Below are 22,787 nucleotides of genomic sequence, written 5' to 3'. Positions count from 1 at the left end.
ACTGAGGAGTCAGCTTCTGGGAAGTGGTTGGTGCACTGGGATACTCTGTCCAGATGTATGGGCACTAACCTGCAGTCTGTACTGTTACACCGATTTCCCCATCTGCCACCACGGCAAGACCACACTGCCTACCCAGCAGCTCCACAGCCTGCTCCTCATATGGAGTGAGCTCTTTAACGTTGGGAATGCTTCCTCTACACTCCTGCCTTTCACGGGCATTGTGCATAAGTTTCTCCTGTAAAAAGAATAGATTACGAGGTTTCAGTCAGCATTCGAAACATTCTCACAGTTGGCATCAAATAGCCAGAGTTCTAGGTCTGGTTGTTAAAGTTCAGGGGGTGTTTAAGATTTTGCATGTAACAAACTACAGTCAGGAACTGGGCAACACTTACTGTGAGATCCCAAGTCAGTGTTCCCTTCTCCCCTTTACCACAGTGTAATGTGCAAGAGCAGCTATGTAGTTATTAAGTTAGAGAGGGTGAACAACATGATGGTGAAAAATGTCTAGTATATTGCAAAAGCAAAATACTGTGAATTCTGGAAATCTGAAATAAATCAACAAAAATAAAAAGTGTTTAAATACTCAGTTCGCCAGGGACAGAAACATGATAATGTTTCAATCTGACGACTTTTCAACAATACTAGAGAAAAGTTAATATCAGGTTTTAACAGAGGGCCTGTGAAAGCATGGAAAACAGAAAAGGTTAAATGACTTGTTGGAGCAAATCTGAAGGGAGTGGTAATGGAAGCAAAAGATGTATTTCGAGGAGGTGTGAATGGCAGAATGATGAACAGCTACTAACCAAAAACAAAAACAAGAGAAAATTGAAAACAAAACCAAATGCTGTAAAGAGAAAGAGAACAAACAGAAGGCAAAGGTTGTGGTTTGAATTGGACACTGAAATTTGAGTTCAACAATTTTGTTCTTTTTCCCCAGCCTCTCTCTTTTCACTTCTCAGCATTTTTAACTTTTCCCAGTTCTGATGAAAAGCTTTGACTTGAAAAGTTAACTTTTTCTCCCTGTACAGCTGCCACCTGACCTGAGTATTTGCAGCACTTTCTGTTTTTGTCCAGTTACCTTGCCTGCCCTCGTCAGGTCATTAAACTTTTTTCGGCACTGGTCTGCAGTCCTGGAGGTGAGAGAGGTGGCATTCAGCGCCATTGCCACCTCCCTCCACATGGCACGTGAAATAGGTTTCTGAGGTTTCCTGCCATGTACACCTAGCAATCTGTCTCTTCTTGGTTGCATCTCATTCAGAAGAGTTTGCAAATCATTGTCGGTGAAATTTTGAGCTCTTCGTCTCTGTCTCTTTGAACTGCAATGTTCTCTTGTTTGGCTGTTGATCCCAGATCCTCCAGTAGAAGACAAGCTTTAAAGAGTGGCACAAAAATGATGTATGAGCTAATGATGACAGCTATCTGATAATTAATCCACTTGCTGCAATCCCAGCCCACTGAAGCAGCTTTCAGCCTTTTAGAAGGCTGTACTGCTCACATGCTGCAGAGCAATACTGCCATTATACACAGGATTCATAGCATAGAAACAGCAAACAGCATGCGGAATTAGCACTGATCCAGGAAACACTAACTATATACATCAGCAATTAAATGCATAGATATTTAACTAGCTAGTCAGTCAGTCATTAGATGTGAATGTAGAGAGAGTGGATGATTCTCTGGCATCTCTGGTCCAGCACACTGGACTGTCTGGATGGAGTAAATATGGGTCACAGCACAGTACTGTGAACAGCTCAGCTCTCCCATATTCATTGCATTATGCAGACCCGGAAAATCTCCAAAAATGGTTCATAAAGCAAATTATAAATACAGCCCCCAAAACTTACACCAACCAGAAAAGACCCCTACATAAGAAGAATGGCACAGACGATATTATCATCAAAGGTGTCAATTATAAAAGGGTATTAAGCACCACAAGCTAGTATGGCAGCTCAATGAGTACTCACCCATTTAAAAGCTCAACTGGTTTCAGGCTGTTTGTTAGCTGATCAAAACTGTCTGGATTCTCCATCGGCCTTTCTATGTAAGAAAATATACCAAGTTACACATGTCCTAGTCTGTGTTTTCCAGCAGCCAGAAAGTGAAGATTTCAGACAGCTTCAGGAATTATTTCATTGTGCTGGTCTTAGTACCTGCCACGTGGAGCAGAAAAATCACATCAGTATGATCCCATGAAATATAGCATGACTATATTTCTAATAACTTTTTTTTAATCCAAACATCCGTTTGTCGTATGAGGAACAGTTAGGACTCTGTGTCTGTACTCATTGGAATTTAGAATTATGAGGGGGCATCTTATTGAAACTTACAGGATACTCAAGGTCTGGATAGAGTGGATGTGGAGAGGATGTTTCCACTAGTAAGAAAAACTAGAACCAGAGGGCACAACCTCAGGCCAAAGGGATGATCCTTTAAAACAGAGATGAGGAGCAATTTCTTCAGCTAGCGTGGTGAATCTGTGGAGTTCTTTGCGCAGAAGGCTGTGGAGGCTAGAACACTGAATGTCTTTAAGACAGAAATAGATGGGTTTTTGATTAATAAAGGGGATCAGGGCTTATGGGGAAAAGGCAGGAGAATGGGGATGAGAAAAATATCAGCCATGATTAAATGGCGGAGCAGGCTTGATGGGCCGAGTGGCCTAATTCTGCTCCTATGTCTTATGGCCTTATAATTCTAAATAGTACCCAGGGTAACAAGCTACCTGAGTTTAAAAGAAAAACCAGGTGAATTGGGGTGGGGGTTTAGGAAGGAAAGTAAGTTACAGATGTTTGTAGGAGAAATGAAAATAATGTGAACTTACGTAGAACTTTTGAAGTAAGGATATATGGGAAGTAATCGGGATATAAACAACATGATGTAGCAATCCAAAAAGTGAACCAGAAGCAGGTGGGAAAAGGTGGGCCTGGATGGGTTGGTGAACAGTGTGAAAGACAGGGGGGTCATGTAAGTCCTTGCTGCAGCATTACCTATAAACTGGAGCCAGGTCATTTGATAACGAGGGGAACACAGAGAGAGGAAGAGGCCTTCGGGCTCCAAGCCTGTTTCACCATTTTATTAGATTGTAGCTGATCTGTACCTTCAGTCCACCTGGCCATCTCAGTTCTGTAACCCTTGATAATAACTAAGCCCGCAGTGCAGATCCCCATTCTGCTATTTGGTACACATACACATCAATAGTTGTTTTGTAGTATAAAACTTTAGTAGCTTGCTTTATCCTGGAAAGATAAGGCATTTCAAATATTTGACCAACAGGTGAAAGTAGCCATTTCACGCTGCTACAATACAGCCATAAAACTTAGAAGCAGGAGTAGGCCTTTTAGTCCTTCGAATCTGCTCTGCCATTCATTTTGATCATGGCTGATCATCAAATTCAATATCCTGATCCCCCTTCCTCCGTATCCCTTGATACCTTAAGTTCCAAGACCTAATCAGACGTTGGCCACAAATTACTTTCTACGGTAGTGAATTCCATGATTCACCACCCTGTGGGTGAAGAAATTTCTCCTCACCTCAGTTCTAAATGTTTACCCCGTATCCTCAAATTATGACCCCGAGTACTGGATTCCCACACCATTGGGAACATACTTTCTGAATTCTAATCCTGTTAGAATTTTATAAGTTTCTATGAGATCCCTTCTCACTCTTCTAAACTCCAGTGAATATAATCCTAACCGACTCATATGACAGACCTACTGTCCCAGGAATAAGCCTGATAAACCTTCACTATACTCCCTCTACAGCAAGGACACCCAAACCACATACAATACTCCAGGCGTGGCCTCACAGGTCACAACAGTAATGTTCCCCATCAACAGAATGCTGTGGCAAGACGAAAAGATGCCCTGCCTATCACACTAAAGAACATTGCTATGATAACAAGCATAGGCTGTACATTCTAATGACTGGCGGATTGTATCAAACAGCATGCCCATTTGGCTGTTCACCACAGACAAATTATTGACCATAACTAATCAGAACATATACCAGAATTTTACTGCTTCTCCTGCACCGCACACCTCCCCGCACCACACGCCCCCCCCCTCACCAACACCACACGCACCACCCCCCCCCTCACCAACACCACACGCAACCCGCCCCCCCCCGCCAAGGTTTGCAAGATCCCACCCAAGACCAATGGAAAAGTCGTAAATTCTGGCCATAGTGTCCAACATTCAATATGATTTCATGCAAGCTAGAAGCTACATGTATGCATACACAGGGCTTTCCTTTGCAAAAACAAATCAAAATGTCCAGGTATTGCATTGAAACAAAAGCATAGCGCAGGTCTGTTCCTTGGTTTACTGCTCATGATGTGGAGATGCCAGCGTTGGACTGGGGTAAACACAGTAAGAAGTCCCACATCATCAGGTTAAAGTCCAACAGGACAGGGGATGAGAGCATTGACAAGGAATCCCCAGCTTTTATCAGGACACTACGGACTTCTTACAGAAACTCAGCACTGACCGCGGACAGAGTACTCTTTGTCCTCCAGTACTTCTCCAGAACGGAGAAGCTACGACATCTTCTCTGGAGCCTTCAACATGTCATTGATTAAGACGAACATCTCACCAAGGCCATCCCCAAACCCCCACTTCTTGCCTCCAAATAACCGTAGAACCTCAAACTGACCATTGTCCGCAGCAAACTACCACAGCCTTCAGGAGAACAGTGACCATGCCACTACACGACCCTGCCACAGCAACCTCCGCAAGATATGCCGGATCAACACGGATGCCATCATCTCACATGAGGCCACTATCCACCAGGTACACGGTATATACTCTTGCAACTCTGCCAATGTTGTCTACCTGATACACTGCAGGAAAGGATATCCTGAGGCATGGTACATTGGGAAGACCATGCAGATGCTATAACAACAGATGAATGAACACCGTTTGACAATCACCAAGCAAGAGTGTTCTCCTCCTGTTGGGGAACACTTCAGCAGTCACAGATATTCGGTCTCTGATCTTCGGGCAAGCATTCTCCAAAGTGGCCTTCACGACACACAACGCAGAGTCACTGAGCAGAGATTGATAGCCAAGTTCCACACACGAGGATGGCCTCAACAGGGAGCTTGGGTTCACATCACACTATCCAAAACCCTCACAACTTGCCTGGGCTTGCAAAATCTCACTAACTGTCCTAGCTGGAGACAAGACACATCTCTTTAATCTGTGCTTAACGCTCTCTTCACTCACATTGTCTGTACCTTCAAGACTTGATCACCTGTAAAGACTCGCATTCCAACCATTATTTTATGAATTGAGTTTGTGTCCTTATATGCCCTGTTTGTGAACAGAACTCCCACTTACTGACAAAGGATCAGCGCTCCGAAAGCTAGTGGCTTTTGCTACCAAATAAACCTGTTGGATTTTAACCTTGTGTTGTGAGACTTCTTATTGATCATGGTCATGATAAAACCAAAGTTGAGTTGCTTTTATTGAATTTAAACAAGACAGAGGATAGCAGTGGAAGGGTTTGTTTCTGAATGGAGGGCTGTGACAAGTGGCCTTTCTCAGGGATGCATACTGGGATCTTTGTCATTTGTAATATACACAAATGATGTATATTGTAACTGGTATGATTAGTAAGTTTGCGGACGACACAAAGGTTGGTGGATTTGCGGATAGCGACGGATCAGAGGATACAGCAGGAGATAGATCAGTTGGAGACTTGGGCAGAGAGATGGCAGATGGAGTTTAATCCGGACAAATGTAAGGCAATGCATTTTGGAAGGTCTAATACAGATAGGAAATATGCAGTAAATGGCAGAACCTTTCAGAGTATTAATGGGATCTGGGCGTACAAGTCCGCAGGTCACGGAAAATGGCAATGCAGGTGGAGAAGGTAGTCAAGGCGGCATATGGCATTTTGCTTTCATTGGCCAGGGCATCGAGTTTAAAAATTAGCAAGTCGTGTTGCAGCTTTATAGAGCCTTAGTTAGGTCGCACTTGGAATATAGTGTTCAATTCTGGTCGCCACACTACCAGAACGACGAGGAGGCTTTTGGAGAGGGTACAGAAAAGATTTACCAGGACGTTGCCTGGTATGGAGGGCATTAGCTATGAAGAGAGGTTGGAGAAACTTGGTTTGTTCTCACTGGAACGACGGAGGTTGAGGGGTGACATGATAGAAGTCTACAAGATTACGAGAGGCATGGACAGAGTACAGAGTCAGAAGCTTTTTCCCAGGGTGGAAGAGTCAATTACTAGGAAACACAGGTTTAAGGTGTGAGGGGCAAGGTTTAAAGGAGATGTACGAGGCAGATTTTTTTACACAGAGAGTAGTGGGTGCCTGGAGCTTGTTGCCAGGGAGATAATGGAAGCAGATACTGTAGTGACTTTTAAGGGCCGTCTTGACAAATACATGAATAGGATGGGAATAGAGGGATATGGTCCCCAGAAAGGTAGTAGGTTTTAGTTAAGTCAAGCAGCATGGTTGGTGCAGGCTTGGAGGACTGAAGGGCCTGTTCCTGAGCTGTAATTTTCTTTGTTCTTTATAAAAGCTTGGGGGTTAAATGTTCCCCGATGCATTATCCATGGTAACAACTCTAACAATCAGAGTCCACTTGCCAACCGATCAGCAGCCTTTGCTCATGTAGTATAAACCGTTGTTCTCTTTGAAATCTGATATTCTTGTGGTTGTCTCCAAATAAGTGCACAATAAAAAACTTTCACAGCTATTTTTCTCAGCAATACCCATTATCCTTGCTCTCTGTCTTCTATCTTCTAACTGATTCCCGACTGAACGAGCTGCAAAGTGTGATAGATTGTGAATTCAAGTAAATGTTGGAGTAATGCAAGTTAAGTATAGGAATGGGGTAAGATGAGAGAACAAGACTGTCATTGTTTGCATTTGAAGTAAAAGGGGAAAGTTAAAGAGAATATCCAGAAAATTGGTAATAAAAAGATGGAGAAATGGTTCCCCAAGTCAGAGGAAGTTCAACCAAACAGGATGCAGGTACACAGACAATGTACACATGCTGGGAGACAAACAGTGGCTATCTGCTGGTTTGCAAGCCTGAATCTTAACAGTCCATTGTTAACACAAGAAAAAACTCAAAATCAGAGCAACAAGTTGTTTTGGGAAAAGCAGAATTGTGAATGGGCAACAATTTAAATATCTCCCACGGCGAAGTACAGACCAACAGTAAAAAGCTATTAGAAAGGCTGGCTATAGTTAGGTTGAGAAATCACCTAGACTAGACGATATGCACTTGAAGATGCTGAGGGAAGCAACAGCAGAAATCGCAGAGGTACAGGCTATAATCTTCCAATCCTCCTCAGATACACTGCCAGAGGGTCGGAGAATTATATATGTTGCACCATTGCTCAACAAAAGACTCTGAGGATAAACTCCACAACTACTGGCCAGTCAGTTTAACCTTGGTGCTAGGAAAGCATTTAATAATAATAATAATGATCTGGGATCAAATTAGCAGTCACGTGGACAAGTATGGATTAATGAAGGAAAGCCAGAACAGATCTGTTAAGGGCAAATCTTGTTTATCTGATTTGAGTTTCTGATAAGTGTTGAAGGTAACTAGGTGTGTATAGATTTCCAAAAGGTTGCATTTCAAAGAAGAGTCATAATGGACTCGAAACCACAGATACTGGCAAACCTGTGAAGGTTTTTCCAGCACTTTGTTCCTGCATCTGCAGTATTTAGCTTTCATATTGTAGTGGTGAATGATTATTTTGTGGTCTGAAGAAAAGTATACTGTGGAGTTCCCAGGGGTCAACACGAGAACCATTGCTTTTCGTGATATACATTAACCAATGTGACCTGGGTGAGTACATGACACAATTTCAAGATTTGCAAGAGACCCAAAATTAGAAGTACAGTAAATCCCTTCAAATCATTCCATTTTAAAGTTGCTCAGTTTCAGGGCGAATCTTCTCAGGTTCTCAGAATTCTTCTCAGAATCTTTAATTTCAATTTAACATGGCTTGCATCTTTTGTGTCATTTCACACTGTTGTGCGTCAATGTGTCATTAGGTCCCATGACCTGAAAGCGGCCATTCCGAAGCAAGTGCAACCGTGTTTGTTTACGTGCCAGGGAACTGTGATTTTATTTTCCAAAAGATTCTGAAGCAAAGTTCTCAATGAAGATTATCCAAATCAAGAGGTTCATTTTGTAAGGAGGAAGGTGAAGTTAGGCTGTTAAGTTCTGTGCAGAAAAGGCACATTTCTTGATTCTGCAAGCTGATTTCCATTTTGCAGTCCCAGGTGTGCCTGCTGTGAAGTTTTACATCGGATGAGGCAGCCAGGCTGTTTTAAATAAAAACAGAAAATGCTGAATAAATCAGCAGGTCTGACAGCATCTGTGAAGAGAAACAGAGTTTACGTTTCAGGTCCAAATGACCCTTTTACAGCCATTTTAAAATCCGTGGGAGAGAGGCATTTGCTGCTGTAAAAGGTAAAATTGCTTTCCTTATCTGACAGCTTGTTTGGGTAAAAAATGCAGGGTGCTGACTCTTCAGGAAACTGACTCTGCAATCGTCTGATTAATCTTGGAACCCAGTCAGGCCATTTTCAACCTTGCAGGTGGTGAGACAAGGAGGCCATTTTAAAGCCTCTGAGCAAGGTACTTGTGAAGGTGAAGAGAAGCCAGTCCCTTGAACACTTAATGCAGCTGGAGATTCAAAGCTGAAGAGGTAGACCCTGCAAAGTTTGTCACCAAAACAACTGTCAAGAGCTTCCAAACTCATTGAGGATGAAATGGAAATCATCACAGGAGGTAACTCAAACAGACAACACAGTGCCAAATGAACAATATGATCAATGATGGCATTAGCTGCTAGAATAAAGAACAAAGAAAATTACAGCACAGGAACAGGCCCTTTGGCCCTCCAAGCCTGCACAGACCACACTGCCCGACTTAACTAAAACCCCCTACGCTTCCACGGACCATATCCCTCTATTCCCATCTCAATCATGTACTTGTCAAGATGCCCTTAAAAGTCACTTTACCGTATCTGCTTCCACTACCTCCCCCAGCAACGAGTTCTAAGCACCCACCACTCTCTGTGTAAAAAATCTGCATGTGGAGCTGCCAGCATTGGACTGAGGTAAACACAGTAAAAAGTTCTCCACTCACCTGATGAAGGGGCAAACCCCGAAAGCTTGTGGGTTTACTATCAAATAAACTTGTTGGACTTTAGCCTGGTGTGTGAGACTTCTTACTGTAAAAAAATCTGCCTCATACATCTCTTTTAAAACTTGCCCCTTGCACCTTAAACCTATGCCCCCTTGTAACTGACCCTTCCACCCTGAGAAAAAGCTTCTGGCTGTCCACTCTGTCCATGCCGCTCAGAATCTCATAGACTTCTACCAGGTCTCCCCTCAACCTTCGTCGCTGCAGTGAGAACAAACCAAGTTTCTCAAACCTCTCCTCATAGCTAATGCCCTCCATACCAAGCAACATCCTGGTAAATCTTTTCTGTACCCTTTCCAAAGCCTCCACATCCTTCTGGTAGTGTGGCGACCAGAATTGAACACTATATTCCAAGTGCGGCCTCACTGAGGTTCTATAAAGCATCAACATGACTTGCTAATTTTTAAACTTAATAGTCCGACCGATGAAGGCAAGCATGCCGTATGCCTTCTTGATTATCTTCTCCACCTGTATTGCCACTTTCAGTGACCTGTGTACTTGTACACCCAGATCCTTTTGCCTATCAATATTCCGAAGGGTTCTCCCATTTACTGAGTATTTCCTATCTGTATTAGACCTTCCAAAATGCATTACCTCACATTTGTCTGGATTAAACTCCGTCTGCCATCTCTCCGACCAAATCTCCAACTGATTTATATTGTGCTGTATTGTCTGATGGTCCTCATCGCTATTCGCAAAACCACCAACCTTTGTGTCGTCCGCAAACTTACGAATCAATCCAGTTACATTTTCCTCCAAATCATTTATATATATTACAAACAACAAAGGTCCCAGCACTGATCCCTGAGGAACACCACTTGTCACAGCCCTCCACTCAGAAATGCACCCTTCCATTACTACCCTCTTCTTCTATGACTGAGCCAATTTTGTATCTACCTTGCCAGCTCAGCTCTGATCCCATGCGACTTCACCTTCTGCACCAGTCTGCCACAAGGGAACTTGTCAAAGGCCTTACTGAAATCCATGTAGACAACATCCACTGCCCTACCCTCATCAATCAACTTGATCGAAAAACCTGATCAAGTTCGTGAGACACGACCTCCCTTTCACAAAACTACAAGGAAATTTACCAGCAGAAGAAAAAGAAAACCATCTAACAGTCCATGGATAACATTTTCAAGTTTGTTGGTGATCTGAGCCTTTGTTCCCTGAACTGCTGGAACATAAGAACAGAAGAAATAGGAGCAGGAGTAGGCCATCTAGCCCTTCGAGCCTGCCCCGCCATTCAATAAGATCATGGCTGATCTGTCGTGGCTCAGTTCCACATTCCCGCCCTCTCCCCATAACCCTTAATCCCCTCTCTTATCAAAAACCCATCAACCCGCGTCTTAAAAATATTTAGCGAGGTAGCCTCCACCACTTCAACGGGCAGAGAATTCCAGAGATTCACCACCCTTTGAGTGAAGAAGTTCCTCCTCAACTCCGTTCTAAACCGCCCCCCCTTTATCTTGAGGCTGTGCCCCCTAGTCCTACGATCCTTTCTGAGCGGGAAGAGTCTCTCCACCTCTATCCTATCCATCCCATTCATCATCTTATACGTCTCAATGAGATCTCCCCTCATTCTTCTAAACTCTAACGAGTACAAGCCTAGTTTATTCAGCCTCTCCTCATAGCTCAACCCCCTCAACTCCAGCATCAGCCTAGTAAACCTCCTCTGCACTCCCTCCAAGGCCAAAATATCCTTGCGTAAGTACGGCACCCAAAACTGCACACAGTACTCCAGCTGCGGCCTCACCAATGCCCTATACAGCTGCAGCAAGACCTCCCTACTTTTATATTCAATCCCCCTCGCTATGAAGGCCAGCATCCCATTCGCCTTCCTGACCACCTGCTGCACCTGCAAGCTGGGTTTTTGCGACTCATGCACAAGGACCCCGAGGTCCCTCTGCACCGTCGCCTGCTGCAGTTTTTCGCCATGTAAGTAATAATCCTTCCTACCATTATTCCTACCAAAGTGGACCACCTCGCACTTGCCAACATTAAATTCCATTTGCCATTTCCTGGCCCATTCGCCCAGCCTATCTAGATCCTTCTGTAGACTCTCCACACCCTCTGCACAATTTGCCTTTCCTCCAATCTTGGTGTCATCAGCAAATTTCGACACCCTACACTCGGTTCCCTCCTCCAGATCATCTATATAAATGGTAAATAGCTGAGGCCCCAGCACCGGCCCCTGAGGCACTCCACTAGTCACCATCCGCCAATCCGAATAGCACCCATTGACCCCCACTCTCTGCCTCCTATTTGACAACCAATCCTCTATCCACGCCAACACCCTACCCCCAACTCCATATCCCCTGACCTTCTGCAATAACCTCCTGTGAGGTACCTTGTCAAATGCCTTCTGAAAATCCAGAAAGACCACATCCACCGGCTCTCCTCTATCCACCGCCCTAGATACATCCTCATAGAACTGATTGTGCAACCTAAATCACCTTCAGTTCAAAACTAAAACCACTCGAAATTCAGTCACTAAGTTCCTGAATACGGAAGACATTTAATAAGAACATAAGAACATAAGAAATAGGAGCAGGAGTAGGCCATCTAGCCCTTCGAGCCTGCCCCGCCATTCAATAAGATCATGGCTGATCTGTTGTGGCTCAGTTCCACTTTCCCGCCGTCTCCCCATAACCCTTAATCCCCTCTCTTATCAAGAACCCATCAACCCGCTTCTTAAAAATATTTAGCGAGGCAGCCTCCACCACTTCAACGGGCAGAGAATTCCAGAGATTCACCACCCTTTGAGTGAAGAAGTTCCTCCTCAACTCCGTTCTAAACCGCCTCCCCTTTATCTTGAGGCTGTGCCCCCTAGTCCTACTGTCTTTTTTGAGCGGGAAGAGTCTCTCCACCTCGATCCTATCCATCCCATTCATCATCTTATACGTCTCAATGAGATCTCCCCTCATTCTTCTAAACTCTAACGAGTACAAGCCTAGTTTATTCAGCCTCTCCTCATAGCTCAATCCCCTCAACTCCGGTATCAGCCTAGTAAACCTCCTCTGCACTCCCTCCAGGGCCAAAATATCCTTGCGCAGGTGCGGCGCCCAAAACTGCACACAGTACTCCAGCTGCGGCCTCACCAATGCCCTATACAGCTGCAGCAAGACCTCCCTACTTTTATATTCAATCCCCCTCGCTATGAAGGCCAGCATCCCATTCGCCTTCCTGACCACCTGCTGCACCTGCAAGCTGGGTTTTTGCGACTCATGCACAAGGACCCCGAGGTCCCTCTGCACCGTCGCCTGCTGCAGTTTTTCCCCACGTAAGTAATAGTCCTTCCTACCATTATTCCTACCAAAGTGGACCACCTCACACTTGCCAACATTAAATTCCATTTGCCATTTCCTGGCCCATTCACCCAGCCTATCTAGATCCTTCTGCAGACTCTCCACACCCTCCGCACAATTTGCCTTTCCCCCAATCTTGGTGTCATCAGCAAATTTCGACACCCTACACTCGGTTCCCTCCTCCAGATCATCTATATAAATGGTAAATAGCTGAGGCCCCAGCACCGACCCCTGGGGCACCCCACTAGTCACCAACCGCCAATCCGAATAGCACCCATTGACCCCCACTCTCTGCCTCCTATTTGACAACCAATCCTCTATCCACGCTAACACCCTACCCCCAACTCCATGTCCCCTGACCTTCTGCAATAACCTCTTGTGAGGTACCTTGTCAAACGCCTTCTGAAAATCCAGAAAGACCACATCCACCGGCTCTCCTCTATCCACTGCCCTAGACACATCCTCATAGAACTCCAGTAAATTTGTCAGACACGACTTCCCTTTAATGAAACCGTGTTGCGTCCGCCCTATCAAGCAATTCCCTTCAAGATGCCTCGCAATTTCCTCCTTAATGACGGATTCTAACATTTTACCTACCACAGACGTTAAACTAACCGGCCTATAATTCCCCGCCTTTTGCCTGGCACCCTTCTTAAACAACGGCGTAACATTAGCCGTTTTCCAATCTTCCGGCACTTCCCCGGAATCCAGCGACGTCTGGAAAATAACCACCAAGGCATCCACTATCACCTCTGCCATTTCTTTCAGAACCCTCGGATGCATTCCATCCAGTCCTGGGGATTTGTCCACAATCAGCCCCTCCAGTCTGTCGAGCACCACCTCTCTAGTAACAGTAATGTCATTAAGACCCTCCATTCCTACCACCTTTCCATCGCTAACACCCGGCAAATTATTCACGTCCTCCTCCGTGAAGACAGAAACAAAAAAGTTATTCAAGACCTTAGCCATATCCCCATCCCCTACCACTAGCTCCCCTTTCTCATCCTCTAAAGGACCAATGTTCACCCTAGCCAGCCTCTTCCTTTTTATATATTTATAAAAACTCTTGCTATCCTTTTTTATATTAAGTGCTAGCCCAGCCTCATAGCTTCTCCTACCCTCCTTTATCAACTTCTTTGTCAATCTTTGTTGACATTTAAACCTTTCCCAATCCTCTTCTCGCCCACTACTCTTAGCTACTCTAAATTCCTCCGCTTTTAATTTAACACTTTCCTTCACCTCCTTCGTTATCCACGGCTTATTACCTCTCTTCCTACTGTCCTTTTTAACCATCGGAATAAATTTCTGCTGAGCACCAAGAAAGATCTCCTTAAAGATCCTCCACTGCTCCTCAGCAGACCTACCTTCCAACACACTCCCCCAGTCCACATTCGCCAATTCTTCTCTCATCCTACCATACTCCCCTCTATTCAAACAAAGGACGCGTGTCCGGGAACCCACTTTCTCCTCCTCCATCTGCACCAGAAACTCCACCATACAATGATCACTCTCTCCAAGAGGATCCTTCACCGCAAGGTCCCTAATTCTACCCGCCTCATTACATAGCACCAGATCCAAGATAGCTCGCTCCCTCGTCGGCTCCAACACACACTGTTCAAGGAAATTATCCCGGCAGCATTCCAAGAACTCCTCCTCGAGCCCACCTCGTCCAACATGGGTCGACCAATCAATATGCAGATTGAAATCTCCCATAACTACTGCCGTCCCATTCCTGCACGCCGCACTTATTTGCGTGTTAACAGCCCGCCCCACCTCCAGATCATTATTCGGGGGCCTATAGACGACACCCACCAGCGTCTTCCTCCCTTTGCTGTTCCTAATCTCCACCCACATACATCTCACTCGGAAAACGTATGGGAAAATAGGCCTTTTATTACCAACACCCAGAAAACAAAATTCCTCTTCCAAACAGCTCCCACAGCACAACATCGCCCTTCAGCAATTTAGATCAATTTGGGACAAACATTGACCACAGAATTCACCATTGCTGATAGTGTGTCAATGAAGCCTTTTGCTGACATAGGATATCAGCATTTGAGGACCAGGATCAGAAACCCAAGGCTAAAAGTCATGGTTCACTGGGCAGCACTGACCTTTGCACTCCTAGTTATGTTCCTGAGACTTGGGACTCCCTGTAGCAGGCACCTCAAAGCACCACCTTCAGAAGATCCTCCAAATCCAGTGGCAAGACAAACAGTCCAACAGTAGGTCTTCTCCCAAGCCAACATACCCAGGATCGAGATGCCTCCACTGAAATGCTTTAAGCATATCCTCAAAGGATGCCTGAAGAGGTCAAACAGCTCCACTGACTCTTGGCAGCTAACCAAAATGGGAGAAGGTTCATCTGGGAAAGCACCAAAAATAAAGTTAATATGTCAGGAATGTTCACAGGTAAAGAGTGCAAAAGCCTACAAATATATCATCTAACTGACGTCCAAGCAACACCTGACCCACATATACAGTAGCAGAGTCTGCAGATATACATTGGATTATTAGTCATCTTAGAACTCATCTAACTGGAGTGAAAACTAATCGTCCTCGATCCCAAAAGACTGCCTAAGGAGAGGGATCTAATTTGAATTTATACAGTACTTGGTACAGTTTAAACAATTATTTCAGCTAAGAACGCACAGTTCAGTACTTTAACCCATAGGAACCTAACTCTGACTTTAACGTTGGTTCCCATCATTCAATAATGCACTTCAAGTTGTTTCACTCAAAGGTGTAATTTTACAGAATGCAACCCCAGCATTAAGTGAGGTCTTTTTAAAAGTGTGAGGAGGATAGTGATAAACTTCAAGAGAACATAGACTGGTTGGTGGGATGTTTTTTAAAGTTTATTTATTAGAGTCACAAGTAGGTGTATCAACACGTCTTTCAGACTTTGGGAGGAAATTGGAGCACCCGGAGAAAACACATGCAGACACAGGGAGAACATACAAACTCCACACAGTCAGTAACCCAAGCGGGGAATTGAAAGCTGGTCCCTGGTACTGTGAGGCAGCAGTGCTAACCACTGTGTCACCTGTGCACAGACAGGTGAAATTTAATGCATAGTTTGAAGAGATATATTTTGATAGGAAGGACAAGATGACTTGTTATAAAGGGTGGAAGAGTCACTTACTAGAGGGCATAGGTTTAAGGTGCGAGGGGCAAGGTTTTAAAGGTTTTAACTTGTATGAGACAAGTTTTTTGGGTGCCTTGAACTCGCTGTTGAGGTAGGTAGAAGCAGACGCGATAGTGAGTTTTAAAGGGGCATCTGGACAAATACATGACTAGGATGGGAATAGAGGGATACAGTCCCAGGAAGGGGTGGGAAGGGATGGGGTGGGGGGACCAGACAGAGGCAGGGAAGGGGTAACTGGCCTCTTTTAAGGTCAAACCAAATAAACAAACTCAACTTAAATCAGGACAAAGTAAAAGGAGCAGCTCCCCAAAAGGAATGGGGGCAGCCCAAACAAAATCAAAGTACAAAGGAAACTTAAAAACCATCAAATTAAAATGTGATTATTAGGGTCAATAATGCACCCCAGCCCCTGCGGTGCCCAACAGGCACAGAAGGCGTCAATTGCGCCTGTGGACACTGCGTGCTCCCTCTCCAGGGACACCTGGCTGCGATGTAGCCGCGGTAGAGGGGCAGACAGTTAGGATGGACAGCCCCCTTGATCGCCCACTGCCTGGGCCTGTAAATGGTGCACTTTGCCTGGCCCAGGAGCAGGTTCGCAAGGAGGTCGCCATCCCGACCCTCCCCTCTCCACATTAGGTGTCCGTAAATCAGGAGCGTGAGACTGAAGTGCAAACAAAACACCAAAAAAGATTCTTCAGGAAAACAAAAAGGGAGTGCAGCCTAAGACACGAAACACATCAGGGTGGAGTTGGAGGTGGGGGGGGTGCTTGGGGGGTCGGGGGGGCTTGGGGATCGGGCAGAGAGTTGGGGGTCAGGGGGAGGAGTTGGGGGGTCGGGGGGGAGGAGTTGGGGATCAGGGGTGGGGGAGGAGTTGGGGGTCAGGGGGGAGTTGAGGGTCGGGGGAGTTGGGGGTCAAGAGGAGTTCGGGGTTGGGAGTTGAGGGAGTTCAGGGTCGCGGGGAGTTGGGGGTCGAGGGGAGTTGGGGGTGGGGGAGGGGGGAGTTCAGGGCCGGGGGGGAGTTGGGGGTCAGAGGGTGGGGGGGATTTGGGGTCGGGAGGAGTTTGGGGTTGAGGGTGTTCAGGGTCGGGGGGGTTGAGGGTGTTCAGGGTCGGGGGGGTTGAGGGTGTTCAGGGTCGGGGGAGTTGGGGGTCGGGGGGGGAGTTGGGGGTCGGGGGGGGGAGTTGGGGGTCGGGGGGGGGAGTTGGGGGTCGGGGGGGGGGAGTTGGGGGTCGGGGGGAGTTCGGGGTTGGGGGTTGAGGGAGTTCAGGGTCGGGGGGAGTTGGGGGTCAGGGGGGAGGAGTTGGGAGTCAGGTGGTGGAGTTCGGGGCCGGGGGGGGGGGGGGGTTTGGGGGTCAGAGGGTGGGGGGGGGAGTTGGGGGTCGGGAGGAGTTCGGGGTTGAGGGTGTTCAGGGTCGGGGGGGAGTTGAGGGTCGGGGGGGAGTTGGGGGTCGGGGGGGGAGTTGGGGGTCGGGGGGGGAGTTGGGGGTCGGGGGGGGGAGTTGGGGGTCGGGGGGGGGAGTTGGGGGTCGGGGGGGGGAGTTGGGGGTCGGGGGGGGGAGTTGGGGGTCGGGGGGGGGAGTTGGGGGTCGGGGGGGGGAGTTGGGGGTCGGGGGGGGGAGTTGGGGGTCGGGGGGGAGAGTTGGGGGTGGGGGGAGAGCTGGGGGTCGGGAGGAGTTCGGGGCTGGGGGTTGAGGGAGTTCACGGTTGGGTGTGTTGGGGGTCGGGGGGGTGTGTTGGGGGTCGGGGGGGAGTTGGGGGTCGGGGGGGGGGAGTTGGGGGTCGGGGGGGGCAGTTGGGGGTCGGGGGGGGGGAGTTGGGGGTCGGGGGGGGGAGTTGGGGGTCGGGGGGGGGGGGAGTTGGGGGTCGGGAGGAGTTCGGGGTTGGGGGTTGAGGGAGTTCAGGGTTGGGGGCCGGGGGGGGGGAGTTGGGGGTCGGGGGGGGGGGGAGTTGGGGGTCGGGGGGGGGGAGTTGGGGGCCGGGGGGGAGAGTTGGGGGTGGGGGGGGAGCTGGGGGTCGGGAGGAGTTCGGGGCTGGGGGTTGAGGGAGTTCACGGTTGGGGGTCGGGGGGGGGGAGTTGGGGTTCGGGAGAGTGAGGGCTCGGGGGAGTTGTTGTTGCCGGCAGTGCAGTGCAGGCTGCTCCGTGTGAGGCGGGAAGCTGTGTGTGTGTGTGTGTGTGTGTTGGGGGGTCTGGGCCTGTTGGTGCGGGGGGTGGGGGTGGGGGGAGGGGGTTGTTTACCGGCGGGAGCGGTGACGGTTACTCACGTGCAGCTGCGGCGGCCCGGGCGGGCAGCGGGCGGGCAGCGGGCGGGGCGGGGCGGGGTTAAAGGTCAGTGACCTCGCTTCAAAATGGCGGCGGCGTTCTGCCTCTCCGTGAGTAGTGCGCATGCGCCGCTCTGATGCCGGAGTCATGGTAACGGCGAGCTTTCTGGCCGGGATGCTGAAATTATTGTTTAATTTTCTCAAAATGCCGAGAATCTTGAAATTTAAAATATAAATACACAATGCGGCCAATATTCAGCAGGTGAGGCCAAAGGAGGGAGAGCAATGAGCCCAGGCAGCAGCTTCATCCACAAGCTGCTCAGGTACAAGAGCCGGCCTAACCCAACCCTCCCCTCACACCGCCAGCACTCCACACGCTGCTGCCTCAAAGTACTCGCTCCAGCACATCAATACCCTGAGACATAAGGCAGCAGGAGCTTGGAGTGAGAGAGAACCCAGAAAGCAGTCAAATGAACCTCCTTTCCTTGATATTTAAGAAATATGGCAGAGAATTCTCTACCGCGGTCTACTGCAGGTTGAACTTCACTGGTCACTGCATATGTTGGGATTCATACAGTTCCACCTGATATAAGATTGGTCTTAATCGATAGTCTTGTAAACAGGACTCTGAGCCATTTGCTCACTCTGCAAGTTCAGTGCTGAACTAGGGACCATAAGGAATACTGCAGGTTAATGATGACCCTGATCAGTGTGTGTTACTGAAATTTGAACCGGTCGAAGCTCAAAGAACAGAACAAAGAACAAAATCAGCCCGGGAAACAGGCCCTTCGGCCCAAGAAGCCCACGCCGCCATCTGAACACCACCAGTCCACCTCTCTGCCCATGACTCCTATCTAATGTTTTATGGCCATCCAGATTGAGGGAAACTAATTTAGGGACAATTTATTCCTGCCAATCAGCCTAACAGCACATCTTTGGGGTGTGGGAGGAAACCGGAGCACCCGGAGAAAACCCACGCAAGCACGGGGAGAATGTGCAAACTCCCACAGACACCGGCCCAAATCCATGTGTCTGCACAGCAATCAGCGATAGTCACTGAGCTGTCGTCTTGCCCAGTATCTTGTCCGGTTTAGGCACACACTAACGACATGAAGCACTAGGCCAATCTCGAACAACCAAGAGCAGCCCACGTACGACCCATCACGTGTATGCCCCTCGTTGGACACGAGGCGGACCGACTTAAAACCTGTGAATGAAAAGAGAAAAACATTATTATCATACTATACCATTTACATTACCAGGGACGCCCCAATGCTAATGACCCTTATTTAAAAGTATCTCCTGTATCCACCCATCTCCAACTCAGTCATGTGCCTGTCTAAGTTACTCTTAAAGGACTCTAGCGTGTTTGCCTCCACCACCTTACTTGGCAGAGCATTCCATACCCCCACTACCCTCTATGTGAAAAACCTCCCTCTAATATCTGTGTTGTACTGCTCCCCCCTCACCTTAAGTCCATGGCCCCTTGTCCTACGTGTCTCTATTATAGGAAATAGCTTACATCTGTTTACTCTATCTATACCCTTCATAATCTTATATACCTCTATTAGATCTCCCCTCAGTCGGTGTCTTTCAAGGGAAAAGAGCCCCAATTTCTTCAATCTTTCCTCATACCCCAGTCCTTCCATACCAGGCAACATCCTGGTAAACCTCCTCTGCACTCTCTCCAGAGTCTCCACGTCCTTCCGGTAGTAAGGCGACCAGAACTGTACGCAGTACTCCAAATGCGACCTAACCAACATTCTGTACAACTGCAACATTAGACTCCAGCTCTTATATTCTATGCCCCTTCCTGTAAAGGCTAACATACCATAGGCTTTCTTCACCACACTCTCCACTTGCACTGCCACCTTCAAAGACTTGTGCACTTGCACCCCCAGGTCTCGCTGCGACTCTATACTCCTTACGGGCTTACCCTTTATTATATAACTTCCCCCTACATTATTCTGGCCAAAATGCATCACCTCACATTTATCCGGATTAAACTCCATTTGCCACTTATCTGCCCAATCAACCAGCCTATCAATGTCCCACTGTATTGCCAGACACTGCTCCTCCAGCCATCTTGGTGTCATCAGCAAATTTGCTGATCACACCACCTACTCCCTCTTCCAAATCATTTATATACGCTACAAAGAGAAGAGGTCCCAGTACCGAGCCCTGCGGCACACCACTTGTGACAGACCTCCAGCTAGAAAAAGACCCCTCCACAACTACTCTCTGACTCCTCTTTGCAAGCCAGTTCTCTACCCATCTAGATACCTGACCACATATCCCATGAGCTTTAATCTTCTGTACCAACCTACCATGAGGGACTTTGTCAAACGCCTTACTGAAATCCATATAGACGACATCAACAGCTCGTCCTTCGTCAACCGTTTTTGTCACCTCCTCAAAGAATTCTACCAGATTCGTAAGGCAAGACTTCCCCTTGACAAAGCCATGCTGCGTATCCTTAATCAGATCGCAACGCTCCAAGTGCGCATACATCCTATCCCGAAGAATCCTCTCCATCAACTTACCTACCACTGACGTTAAGCTCACTGGCCTATAGTTACCTGGGCTATCCCTCCTACCCTTTTTAAACAACGGCACCACATTCGCTATCCTCCAGTCCTCTGGGACCTCACCTGTGTCCAGAGAAGAGACAAAAATTCATATCAGAGGCCCAACAATCTCATCCCTCACCTCTCTAAGCAGCCTAGGATAAATGCAATCAGGCCCCGGAGATTTATCGGTCTTAATGCCCTCTAAAAGCCCTAACACTTCTTCCCTCGTAATCAATAGATCTTTCAATTGGTCTACCGCTCCCTCAATGACCGTACCAGACATCAAGCCTCTCTCCTTCGTGAATACCGACGCAAAGTATTCATTCAGGATCTCCCCTATTCCCTCTGCCTCTCAGCACAATTCCCCACGTCTGTCCCTGAGAGGACCGATTTTACCCCTAGCCACCCTTTTGTTCTTAAGATAGGAGTAAAACGCCTTTGGATTCTCCTTAACCCTACCTGCCAAAGCCATTTCATGCCCCCTCTTTGCTCTCCTAACTCCCCGTTTGAGATCCCTCCTACTCTCTCTGTATTCCTCCAACGCTCTCTCCGTTCCCAGCTGCTTAGACCTGACATACGCCTCTCGTTTCTTCCTAACCAGGTCTTCTATATCTCTAGTAATCCACGGTTCCCTAATCCTACCTTTCCCATCCTTTCTCCTAACCGGCACATGCCTTTCCTGCACCCTTTGCAGTTTTCCCTTGAAAGACTCCCACATGCCTAACGTGGTCTTGCCTTCCAACAGCCTATCCCAGTCTGTATCCCTAAGCTCCTGCCTAATCTGGCTGTATCTAGCCTTCCCCCAATATAGCACCCTCCCCTTAGGACAGCTCTCATCTTTTTCCATTCGTATCCTAAAGTAGACGGAGTTGTGGTCACTATTAGCCACATGTTCGCCTACCGCAACCTCAACCACCTGACCCGGCTCATTTCCCAGAACTAATTGCTTTTGGACCTGAAAACTGCCCAGTCTACTTCAGGCTATCCTGGAAAGGCAAGCTATCTCAAAACTTAGTCATACTGCTACTATGCAGTAGCAACACAAGTGGTATTTGCCATTAACAGGATCCTGCCATCAAGACAAAAAGTCATTCTGCCTATCACACAAATGATATATGAATTTCAGTCCCATGTGACGGTAGATAGAGCATTGAACAGTACAGCACAGGAACAGGTCCTTCGGCCCATAATGTTATAGAACATAGGACACTACAGCACAAACAGGGCCTTCAGCCCACAAGTTGCGCTGATCATATCCATACCTACCAGGCCTATCTATAACTCTCAATCCCATGTACTCATCCAGAAGTCTCTTAAAAGACCCCAGCGAGTTCGCCTCTACCACCACCAACGGCAGCCAATTCCACTCACTCACCACCCTCTGAGTGAAAAACTTACCCCTGACATCTCCTCTGTACCTGCTCCCCAGCACCTTAAACCTGTGTCCTCTCGTAGTGACCATTTCAGCCCTGGGAAATAGCCTCCGAGAATCCACCCTATCTATACCTCTCACCATTTTATAAACCTCTGTCAGGTCGCCTCTCAATCTTCGTCTCTCCAGGGAGAAGAGACCTAGCTCCCTCAACATATCTTCATAAGGCATGCCTCCCAATCCAGGCAACACCCTTGTAAATCTCCTCTTCACCCTCTCAATAGCTTCCACATCCTTCTTGTAGTGAGACAACCTAACTTCAAGGTTATGCCAAACATGACAGCAAATTAAACTAATTCCTTCTGCCTGCCCTTGGTCTATATCCTTCTATTTCTTGCATGTCCATGTGCTTATCTAAAAGCCTCTTAAACGCCTACACAACCAGTCCTGGCAGCACGTTCCAGACACTACCACTCTCTGTGTAAAAAAACTTGCTTCTCACATCTCTTTCAACTTTCCTCTCTTACATTCATGTCCCCGAGTATTAAATATTTCAACTCTGGGAAAATGATTCTGTCAACACTGTCTATACCTCTCATAATTTCTCTCATAACCACTCTCTGATGAGCTCAATGCATTCTATGCCCATTTTGAGCAAGAGGTCAGCGAGAACATGCCCTCCACCCTGGAAGCCCTGGATGAACCTGTATCTAAGATCACCATTGCAGATGTCAGAGCAGCTTTCTTGAAGGTCAACTCACAGAAAGCAACAGGCCCGGATGGGGTACCCAGACGTGCACTCAGATCCCGCGTGGATCAGCTGGTGGAGATATTCACAGACATCTTCAACCTCTCTTTACAGCAATCTGAGGCCTCTATCTGCCTCAAGAAGCCAACTATCATCCCGGTACCTAAGAGAAACCAAGCAGTGTGCCTTAATGACTATTGGCCG

General features: G+C 47.4%; 1 protein-coding gene across 6 annotated transcripts in view; it reads right to left on the bottom strand.

The window, feature by feature from the left end:
• Nucleotides 1-17,952, bottom strand: part of LOC145357788 (uncharacterized) — a 61,203-nt gene extending 43,251 nt beyond the window's left edge. For 3 of the 6 annotated variants that reach the window (XR_013889367.1, XM_080211288.1, XM_080211284.1), the window contains exons 1-6: nucleotides 17,897-17,952; nucleotides 14,601-14,851; nucleotides 7,643-8,345; nucleotides 1,965-2,037; nucleotides 1,079-1,370; nucleotides 70-235 (exon numbers count right to left, since the gene is read on the bottom strand). Coding sequence is in view for 5 of the 6 variants with exons in the window: in XM_080211288.1 (XP_080067414.1) it covers nucleotides 70-235; nucleotides 1,079-1,370; nucleotides 1,965-2,037; nucleotides 7,643-7,676 (565 nt within the window). In the remaining variant the exon portion in view is untranslated. Of the gene's footprint in view, nucleotides 1-69; nucleotides 236-1,078; nucleotides 1,371-1,964; nucleotides 3,118-7,642; nucleotides 8,346-14,600; nucleotides 14,852-17,896 lie in introns of those variants that run through there. The other 3 variants (XM_080211286.1, XM_080211285.1, XM_080211287.1) reach the window with 3 other exon arrangements.
• Nucleotides 17,953-22,787: the final 4,835 nt, after the last annotated feature.

The sequence above is a fragment of the Carcharhinus amblyrhynchos genome, chromosome 24, assembly GCF_965287045.1.
Source record: "Carcharhinus amblyrhynchos chromosome 24, sCarAmb.v2.hapA, whole genome shotgun sequence".
NCBI lineage: Eukaryota > Metazoa > Chordata > Chondrichthyes > Carcharhiniformes > Carcharhinidae > Carcharhinus > Carcharhinus amblyrhynchos.
This window is presented reverse-complemented; position numbering and strand designations above follow the sequence as displayed.